General features: G+C 44.7%; 1 protein-coding gene and 1 pseudogene across 1 annotated transcript; both read left to right on the forward strand.

The window, feature by feature from the left end:
• On the forward strand, positions 1-2,741 carry LOC123055327 (uncharacterized). Its single transcript, XM_044479325.1, has 3 exons — positions 1-1,058; positions 1,544-1,791; positions 1,913-2,741. Exons 1-3 carry the CDS (start codon positions 95-97, stop codon positions 2,594-2,596), a joined length of 1,896 nt encoding a protein of 631 aa, XP_044335260.1. The 5' UTR covers positions 1-94; the 3' UTR covers positions 2,597-2,741.
• Positions 2,742-2,990: 249 nt separating this feature from the next.
• On the forward strand, positions 2,991-9,312 carry LOC123055328 (PH, RCC1 and FYVE domains-containing protein 1-like; annotated as a pseudogene).
• The last annotated feature ends 912 nt before the right edge of the window (positions 9,313-10,224 follow it).

Here is a 10,224-nt window from a genome sequence, read left to right on the forward strand (position 1 = left end):
AGATAGAAACCCTAAGCCTAAGGCGGGGGAGAGGCGGCGGCGGCGGCGGCGATCTCAACAGCCAACATCCCCATCCCCATCCCCAAGATCTGCGATGGCGGATGGCGGCGGCGGCGGCGGAGAGTATAGCAATCTCAACAACCCTATCACCTCCCCCACAAGAACTGCGGCGGCGGATGGCGGCGGGGAAGACATCGAGGAGGGGAGGCCTTGGCTGGTGAGCCCTCCGCCGTTCAAAATCCGCCGCAAGCTGAGTGATCCAGGTGCGTTTGCGGCGGCGGCGAATGGCGGCGGGGAAGGCGTCGTGGAGGCGAGGCCTCCGCCGGTCAAAATCAGAACCGCGGTGGCCGATGGCGGCGGGGAAGACGTCATGGAGGCGAGGCCTCCGCTGGTCAAAATCCACAAGCTGGGTGCTCCAGGTACGAGTTCAATTCGGCCTGAGGATCAGATTGAGGTCATGCCTGCCAGCGACTACGAGATGAATTCGATGCGTCCGGAGCACTTGGGGAATGACGACATGGACTTCATTAATCTGATGCATCCGGTGATCCCATGCGGTGAGGTTCAGAAGGACGAGATGGGCTTAGGCAAACACTCCATCATCTCTGAGCAGCAGATTGAGAACAAGACGACACTGGGGGAGGGGGAGGTCGAGATGGACCTAGGCAAATCAAACTCCATCATCTCTGAGCAGGAGATCAAGGAGCTCTGCAAGCAGATGAACAGTATGGTCGTTTTTATGAATTTCAGGATCGTACCATCAGCCCCACTGTGCAGCAGCAGCAGCAGCAGCAAGGAGATGAAAGATGAGGACAAGGCGCAGCCCGTGATTGACGGCATCTTAAAAGAGTTAGCTGATCTGCAGGGCAGCATGTCCAAGCTCAAATCGCAACTGAAACCTTTCTGGCACACCTACCCGTATGAGGAGGATTATGTGGCGCCGGAGGAGGAGAAGGATCCCAAGGAGAAGGCAAGGAAGCAGATGGAGGATGATCAGGAGGTCTATGATTCCTACCTTCAAGGCCTTGGATCTAAAGTTGGACACTTTGGATACGCAAGTAAGATACTTTTTTGGCCAACACCAGTTCATTACTGTTAATTGCTTTGTATGATTCCTATAAATGCAGATTCCTTCCTTGTAGCAAGTACCCATTCATGGTTTATTAGGATCGATCGCATGTTAACTACTTTTCTTGTTAATTGCTTCGTATGATTCCTATCAATGCAGCTGATTCCTTGTAGCAAGTACTCCCTCCGTCCGAAAATACTTGTCATCAAAATGGATAAAAAGAGATGTATCTAGAACTAAAATACATCTAGATACATCCCCTTTTATTCATTTTGATGACAAGTATTTCCGGACGGAGGGAGTACCCATTCATGGTTTATTAGGATCGATCGCATGTTAACTATTTTTCTTGTTAATTGCTTTGTATGATTCCTATCAATGCAGCTCATTCCTTCCTTGTAGCAAGTACTAATTCATGGTTTATTAGGATCGATCGCATGTTGACTATTTTTCTTAACAAAATTGTGCGTGCAGCCCTAGTGAGCCCCATGCACTTTACACACTACACGCCCAGACAGATCCCATCCGATTATACTACTCGTGGGATCACCTTGCAGATCTTCTCCTTCAAGATTGCCAAGATCAGTTTGGACCTGGAATGGCCACTCCTGCAATGGCCACTCAAAGTGTATGGCGTCATCGCCGCACGAGACAGTGTGGACCGCAAGCGCAACGTTCTCTTCCACCGGCTAAGGGACAACTTCCAAGAGATCACCGAAAAAGTAAGCGCCTGCCGTATTCTGTTAACTTTCCTTTTATCTCCTCTTTGTTGCATGCATGTGTCTTAATTTGTTGATCCATCGGTTTGTTGTAATTCAGTGTGTGTAATGATGGTGCTTGCAGGACTCCTTTTTGTGCTTGACTGGCCCATCTCGTGCAATCTCAGCCGAATCCCCTCTTGAGTTTGAAGTTGAACTAAAACTCAAGGGCGGCGAAGCAAAGTCTGAAGACAGCGTGTTGATCAATAGAAAAGGCCATTACAATGGTTATGATACCCATAATGGTTTCTATACTGTCACTTTTGACAACTGTCTTTGCACAACCGAGTTAAGCCTGCAGAAACTGTATAGTGGAGCAGTCCAAGCCACTTTCTTGCGTGTCGGCATTGTTAAAGGCAGTCAAAGCCCTTTCAGTTATGGAGGCAGAGTTGCTTGCTCCTCACCACCTCAGAAAGATGGTAGTGAAGGCCCTGCCACTCCCACCCAAGTTGTATTGCTTGATTCTCGTTATTGTGCTGGCGGGAAGATGCCAATAGGCGAAGAAGATGGTTACCTTGATCTGTCAAGGCATGTTGTTTCTGTTGAATTACGAACAGTGAGTGAAGATTCTGAAGAATTGGAAGAAACCCTGAAAGTTGTCATAGAAGCCTACTCTCCTGTTGGTCCTGTGCAAGCTTCTGTCATGGTCAGGCCTCAGTACTGCGGCATAAGTAAACATAAATGTGACCTCGACGGCTCTAAGGTGAAGATAACCATTGCTTGGTCACCTATTATTAGCAGTGCTTTCACCAAAAAGGCTATTCTGTGAGAGGGATATGTTCGATGGTGCTCAAGTATTTGCTCAGCTATGTAAGATGTGAACTTATTGCTGTATCGATCTGCTATGTAATGTGTTTGACTGTGTGTATCGACTCTGTTTTATAAGCCAAGTCTAGATGGTGTATTTCTACTTACATTGCTGCTATAACTTGCAAGTCATGCTGTAGGAAGTATTTCTGGTCTGACCGTTAAGAAGCCACATTATGCATAGTGTCTGAATTTTTTTTAACACATGCATGTTACTCTCTCTAGAGTAATAGATGCTTTCATTCTATTACAACTAGAATCAAATGGATGTGGTCTGGTGGGAACTTGCTGCAGCGAAATGCTTTGTTTTCTTTTTGTCTTGCTTAAAACCTCTGCCTAGTCGGCAGAAATATGGTAGTGCGTTCTATTTTCACTGGTGAAATGGCATCAGTTGTACACAGTATGCAGGCATGTCAACTTGCTCCTGAACTACTGATCAGTCTTGTTTAACTTGTGATAAACTTGGTGCTCAGCTATGCTGCAGAACATTATAAGAGAAGATTCTATGAAGTATGGTATGATACCCTTTGCCCAGTTATATCTATCTACTTATTATGTTTTTCCAGTAGGTGGTTGTTTGTTTGTTCAAGTACCAAGCTTTGTGTGTCTATCGACTACAAATTGCCGAGCTATAAGCTATGTTGTTTTAACTATTCTTTTCATTTAAGTTGCATTAGTTAGTTGCTGTTTAGTTTTATATTGTTTCCTTTGTTCCTTTTATGTTGTAGAAGCTTACATGGAATATATGTCATTCAATTATCCATTGTCTTTTACGGCATCAGCTGAATCAGAGGAAGAAGCCTTGCCCTCTTATTTTATTTCCTACACCGTTTCTATTATCAGTTTAGCTTACTATGTTTTTCACGCTTGGTTTTCTTGATCGATTCATGAAAATCTGAATGTGAGATCTCAAACAATCTTTCCAGAAGAAAGACTAATGGCATGGTTTGATGCTGCTTGATTGTGAGATCCTGTCGAGAAGATCAAAAGAACCCACACAGGAAACTACCTGTCATAGCTACCTACCTTTCATGAGGTCAGTTGAGATTTTTTCCAGAAGATTGATAGCAAAGTCAAACCATCAACAACCATGAAAATTATTTTGTTCCATTACATCTCATTCATGTGATATTTTCTTGCTTTTCCTTGCCAGGTTCTTCAGAAAGCAGAAAAGTGCCGGTGCGGAGGAAAGAAGACAGAGTGGTTACCACAAATTGTGTATGTGAGTTCTCATTCTCTACTTTTAGTTTTTAATACTTGGAATTCATTGGTGGACTCTTACAGATGAAGTTTAGCTTTTAGGAATCCGTGAGAGAAACTAAGTCAATTTCAGTAATCTTGATGTATCTTTACTGCTTAACAGAAGCTGCTGTTTGCAGATCAAATGGAGAATAATTAGACATGGAACAAATCCTGTTGGGTCTCTTCAATCCCTTGCATGACGGCCAGCTCATGTTTCCTCAAGGTGAGACTGGGAATAGCAATCATAGATTCATAGGATTGTCCATTAACCAGGAACAGAAGAATGAGCTCCTGCACGCTACCTAATTGATGAAATTCAGCTACATTTCCCCCATATCTTCTGTTCCTATGTTTAGTTCTTATGTTTTGGTCCTCTATCTTATGTTTTCTCTTGCTGTAGCCTCGGTTTTCATTACTATTTTTATTCTCATACTAAGGCAAGATAAGGTCTTTAGTGAATGTGTTAAGCCATCTTCAGATGCTCATAACCAGTATCCATTTTAGCACAACTACAATCTTTAGAATGCAGCAGAGCCTTAGCATTGGTTTCTGTCGGAGGGAATTGAAAAATAATTTGTTTATTTTCATGTCCGGTAGATCGTGTTTGGTGTCTGCGATGTGCACCATGCATTGTTTTGGGACGGAGGGAGTATTATTTTGCAATTTGCTTTATGTATGGAATAGCAGCTGGTGCATTTGTGGAAATTGACCGTGATTGGCAGTGGGCGTCCTCTTAAGGAGTTGGCACTTTTTAGCGTTCAACTTCTGAGCTTGAGGCAATTGATGGGCAGGTTCCGAATGGCCTCCTAGGACCTGATAATTGCCTCCTAGAAACTTATCATGCACTATGTTTTCCCCTTCTATACTCTGCTTCCTATATTGAATTCATAATGTGAATGCTTCTCTCCTATGTTCTCCTATGTCTGAAGCGAAGATTCTGAGGACTTGGAAGATTATCAGACACATTGCATCTTGGCTGACGATCTAGCTAGCAGCTGTTGTTGGGACCGATTACGATAGTGATTCATTGTTTGCTTTCTGTTTATATCTTTGATTGTCCCTTACATGCTGCACACAATTGGTTCTGTACTATTTGTCGAAAATAAGGTCATAAGAGAACGACATGTCCAGACATACGGGATGCTCTGAAGCAACCTAGGAGGCTTGGGAACAACTGCTGCACTAATCCTCTTGGGTTTAGGTTGCCAGATGTTGGCTGATTTGTCTAGTTGTCGTTCTTATTTGGTTACAATTCCGGCAAGTTGGGTTGTTATGAAGTGTTCCATCTTAATGTTGGACAATTGATGCAAGTCTTGTATTAACATGGATGAACTGTCCGAGTTTTTCGTTGTATGTCAACAAAAGACATGGAGCACAATTTTTTTTTTGTTATTCCGGAGTAACAAAATTTTCTTTTGTGCTGTGCTGCAGAAGACGTACTCTTGTGTAGTTCAGTTAGAATAATTGCGATCTCTATTATCCAGTATGACCTTATAACAGTTTGGAATGATCTGTTTTGATTTCATATGGTAGCGAATTACAGCTGATTTGAATTGTTACTGCTACAAGCCTCTGGATAGTAGTGTGGAAATTTATGCTCTGAATACCCTTGGTCATCCGGAAAATGAGCAAACAAAATTTAGCAGTACCGCCGAGCAGAGGACGGTGCTGCCTTAACGTAGTTTTCAATCGAGTTTGAGTTTTCGAATTCTAATGGATGAATTTGTACAACAAGAACTAAAAAAACGTGAATTCTATGCACAGTATTAATGGTTCCTTCTATATGCTTCACAGGATGGATCAACTCTTATTTGGGTCTCAAGCAACTAAGAGAAATGTTTAAAACTAGCTTCTGTGTTCCAGAGTTCTGTCCGGACAAAGAACTGTAAGGCATTCTGAACAATATGGTCATACTTCACTTTTGAAGTCTTTTTGCTGTCTCAACATCTGTTGTTCTGTTCAGCTGGTTTTCCAATGTTTTCCGCTCGCTGAGAAGGACCGTTTATCCTTCTCTCTCATATATAAAGACGGCAAGCAGTCACTCGAGCTGGTATTACAATGAAAACAAATCTGACCTACTCTTTCTCTTCCATTTCTGAATAAAAATATCATGTAGTTAGTTTTGATGTTGTTTCCTAGATTTGCAAGGATAAGGTTGAACCACAGGTGTGGTTTACATGCCTCAGTGCATTGGTATCTCCAGGCAAAGCACAAATCCCAACCCCAACACACCGACGAAATGCGCAGTGGTGCCCTTTCTTTAGATGTAAATTCTCTGCTTCAACATAGCTTACTTTTATGCACGTTTGTTCCCCATTACCAAGCACTGTATATATCTCTTACCATTGCTCGAGTGATAATTTCATATGATCATATCATTTGAGGTGCTGTTATGTTTTCGTGCAAAGTTATCAGTATTTTTTTAGAGGAAAATTATCAGTATTCTTTACATGAGGTGTAGTTCTATGATTGACTATTGGTCCACTATCAACCTTTCATGCTCTAGTATATTTATATGTTGACTATTGTTTCACTATTTCCCGCACACGGTTCATATACTAATATGCAGTTTGACATGGGAGAATTAGCATAACGTCTAAAAGACCTCTTAACAGCAGTAGCACAGTTCCGATGATTCTGCCCAATGTTGCTTGTTTGTTCTATTGCCACTTTTCATTTGTTGTTCTTTTGGCTGCCAGTAGCATAATTGTACTTGTGCTAGTCCATTACCTAAATTGCTCTCTTGTGATATGCAAAACTGTGAATTCGTTCTTTATCTGCTTTTCAAGTGCATTTGTCCAGCTGCTAGTCCTGTAGAAAATAGATGAACCACACCTTTACAACATGATGTGCTATTCTGAACTTTCTACTATGTTCTGTTTCAGTGTGGCAGGGAAAGTAGCCTAAGCAGTGTCTCTACATTTACCACGGATTCCCTTGAGAACAAGTTGAGCTCTGCAAATTCTAAGGACCATTCTTCTCGAGGATATGCATATTCAGAAAGGACAGACGTGTCAGTTATGCAAGTAAAAAGTGTTTATTCATCAGACATTCGGGTCAGTGTCTCCAGTGCTCTCTGCACATCCAGCCATGGTTCTGGTGGTGAGGATTCTGAATCATTTGGGGAGAAGTCATGTGTGACACCACTTCAATATCAGCGTCTGATGGAAACACACTCTCCCCTGGTGCAACTACCGATATTCTTGTGCCAAAGCCCCTAGAGTCAAATGTAATGCTTGATGTCAATTACGTGGCTTGTGGTGTGACGCATGCTGCACTTATCACAAGACAGATAGAGGTATTTACATGTGGAGAGAATGCAGTGGGCGGCTTGGTCATGGGGCTGCTACAAGCATTTTTGAACTACGTCTACTCGAGTCATTGTCAACCGGCAATGTTGAAATAATGGCTTCTGGTGAATTCCATACTTGTGCTGTTACAGCAACAGGTGATCTTTACACCTGGGGAGATGGTACCCACAATGCAGGACTCCTTGGTCATGGTAGTACCGTGAGTCACTGGATTCCCAAAAGAGTTTCAGGTCCTCTGTAAGGCCTTCAGGTGTCGACTGTCTCTTGCGGAACATGCCATACAGCTTTGATAACTAGTTCTGGACTGTTGTACACATTTGGCGACAGTGCATCTGGACTCTGGAGCCCTAGTTCATGGGAATCAAGAAACTATCTCGTATCCAAAGGAAGTGGAGTCTTTGAAGCATTTGAGGATGATTTCTGTTTCATGCGGGGTGTGGCATAGTGCTGCTGTTGTGGATGTTATTATGATGCTGATGCAGTCAAATGCTTCATCTGGAAATCTAGTTACATGGGGAGATGGAGACAAATATTGGCTTGGGCATGGTGGCAGGTCCTTGAAACTCAAACCAACTCGTGTGTCTTCTTTACTGATATACTACAACATACACAAATCTGCATTTGGCCATACTCTTACGATTGGGTTGACAACTTCAGGGCACAAATCTGCATGTGGCCATACTCTTACGATTGGGTTGACAACTTCAGGGCACAAATCTGCATGTGGCCATACTCTTACGATTGGGTTTGACAACTTCAGGGCACAAATCTGCATGTGGCCATACTCTTACGATTGGGTTTGACAACTTCAGGGAGCTCTGTGTATGGACAGCTTGGCAACCCCAATAATGATGGAAGGTATGCACACCTAGTAAAAGATAAGGTCTGACTGCGGTGGTGTTGAGGAGGTTGCTTGTGGAAGCTTGATCATGTTGCAGTTTTGACAAATGCTGGTGAAGTTTACACATGGGGCAAGGGTGCAAATGTAAGATTGGGTCATGGCGATACTGCAGACCGTAAATGGGTGTCTGGGATGGAGCAGTCCCAGTGCGAGGGACTGCTCCATCCTGGAGACCCATTTGTGCTTCTTGCGAGTGAACTTTTGAAGCAAGAGGTTCAAAAACTGAAAGAAGAGGTAACTGTTACTACAGTGGTAAACACGGCACCCAAAAGTTCACTCGCAAGAGGCACAGCCTCTTTCCAGGATGCTAATGAACTTTTGAAGCAAGAGGTTCAGAAACTGAAAGAAGAGGTATGCTTGGTCCTATATATTTACTTTTGAAATAGCTGAAAAGAAATGGGGAAAGGTGTTCTTATGCTTGTCCATGGATCAGGTCGATAGTTTGAGACTTTTGTCTCTTCTTTTTCCTTGCACCATTCCACATTAGTGACCTGTTAAAACCGTACAATACAATAATCATCAGGTAAAAGAAATGTCTGAGAGGCTTCCTCCAGGAGACCCTAACCTGAAGCCACCACGAGTCGGGTTTCTCCTGAATTGGGGAGAGAAGGCGAGAAGAGATATGAGTCAGTATCCATTCATTCATTATTTTCAGACACTGACTTGTGTCGTGTCTGCTTGGTCTAACGGTCTCCCTCCCCAAGCACTAGATAACAGCGGTTCCACACGAGAACATGTTTGAGAACTTAAACAAGAGCAGAGATCTCCCGGCTGCGCAGCAGAGGACGAACGGTGGGATGACCGGCGGGAAACAGGAAGGTTGCAGATAAACCGGCAAGGCTGGAACACGAGGGGCTCCAGTTCACTTAGTAACCTTGAATGGATGAGCCAAAGCTCCTCCAACTTGGTGTTCTGAACCGAATGTAATGTGAGCCAGCCCTGCAAGCGCGCATTGTCGTGGAATTGGTTGCAGAGTAAGAATCGCACGGATAAGTGTATGTAGTAATATCGGAGTGGGTGTGATCTGCTACGCTCGGAATATAGGAATACGTGTTGCATCCAAGATAAGAATATAGGAATCAAACGAAGTGCATCATGAGGGTTGGGGATTTAGCCAACACGCTCTACTATCAATTTATTATAGATTCACCTATGCCCCAAGAAAGAGGTGGAATTCATCAATAGATTTTTGGTAATGATAACTCCCGAACGTTCGGGAGTTAAGTATGGCAACCCGAAATGTAAAAATGACGAAGTTGCCATCCCCTATCAACTAAAGTTGCCATGTAAAAATGTTCGGCCGAAATGCTTAAAATCCGAACATTCGGGAGTTATTGGATTCCTAGATTTAAGAGCATCTTCAGCCGTTGGCCCCCCAGGAGGCGCTAAAAATCGCCCCCTGGAGGCACACCGGCGCAAAACGCGCGCTGGGGGCGTGATGCCACCCAGTTGCGGCGCCCACGGAGTTTTGTGAAAATTAAAAGTGTGGCACAAACATGGCGCAAATTCAACCATTTTCGACGAGTTCATACATATTTCGGCAAGTTCAAACCAAATTCAACGAAACACGGCGAGAGTTCATACATATTTAAAATATTTTACAAAAAAGGAAAAAAACACACAATTAGGCCCGCCGTCTCCCTCGCCTCGCCGCTCGTCGCCGTTCTACATGCCGAGGAGGCTGTAGAACTACGTGTAGTCGCCGTCGCCGTCGTCGTCGTCGTCGCCTCCGCCGCGGCCGCCGTCCCTGCTGCAACCCTCTCCCGGTTGGCGCGGCGGGTTGAACGTTCCGGTGGCGTCCTCGTCGTCGTCGCTGTCGAGGATGACGACGCCGTGCTCGTCCTCGCGCCCACGGTTGCGGGCGGCGATCTCCTCCAGGGCCCGGGTCTGCTGGACCATCTCAGTCCGGAGGTAGTCGTCGCGCCCACCGTAGGGCGTCTTCGTCAGAAAAGCCGCGCCAGGCTATCTCCTCGTACTCCGGGGGGAGGCTGGGCTCCGGTTTGGGCCTGACGAGGACGAGGCGGCCAGAGGCGGGGGTGGAGTCGGCGATGCGGACACCGGAGCTGCCGGTGCGCCGGCTGACAGGCGTGTCCTGGGGCTCCGGCTTGACGGGGCGGAGACAGGGAGAGGACGATC

Source organism: Triticum aestivum, chromosome 2D (genome assembly GCF_018294505.1).
Source record: "Triticum aestivum cultivar Chinese Spring chromosome 2D, IWGSC CS RefSeq v2.1, whole genome shotgun sequence".
In the NCBI taxonomy this organism is placed as follows: Eukaryota; Viridiplantae; Streptophyta; class Magnoliopsida; order Poales; family Poaceae; genus Triticum; species Triticum aestivum.

Coding starts and splice junctions, on each gene's coding strand:
- LOC123055327 (XM_044479325.1), top strand. CDS start 95: ATGGCGGATGGCGGCGGCGGCGGCGGAGAGTATAGCAATCTCAACAAC. Junction 1,059..1,543: donor TGGACACTTTGGATACGCAA/GTAAGATACTTT, acceptor TTGTGCGTGCAG/CCCTAGTGAGCCCCATGCAC. Junction 1,792..1,912: donor TCCAAGAGATCACCGAAAAA/GTAAGCGCCTGC, acceptor TGGTGCTTGCAG/GACTCCTTTTTGTGCTTGAC.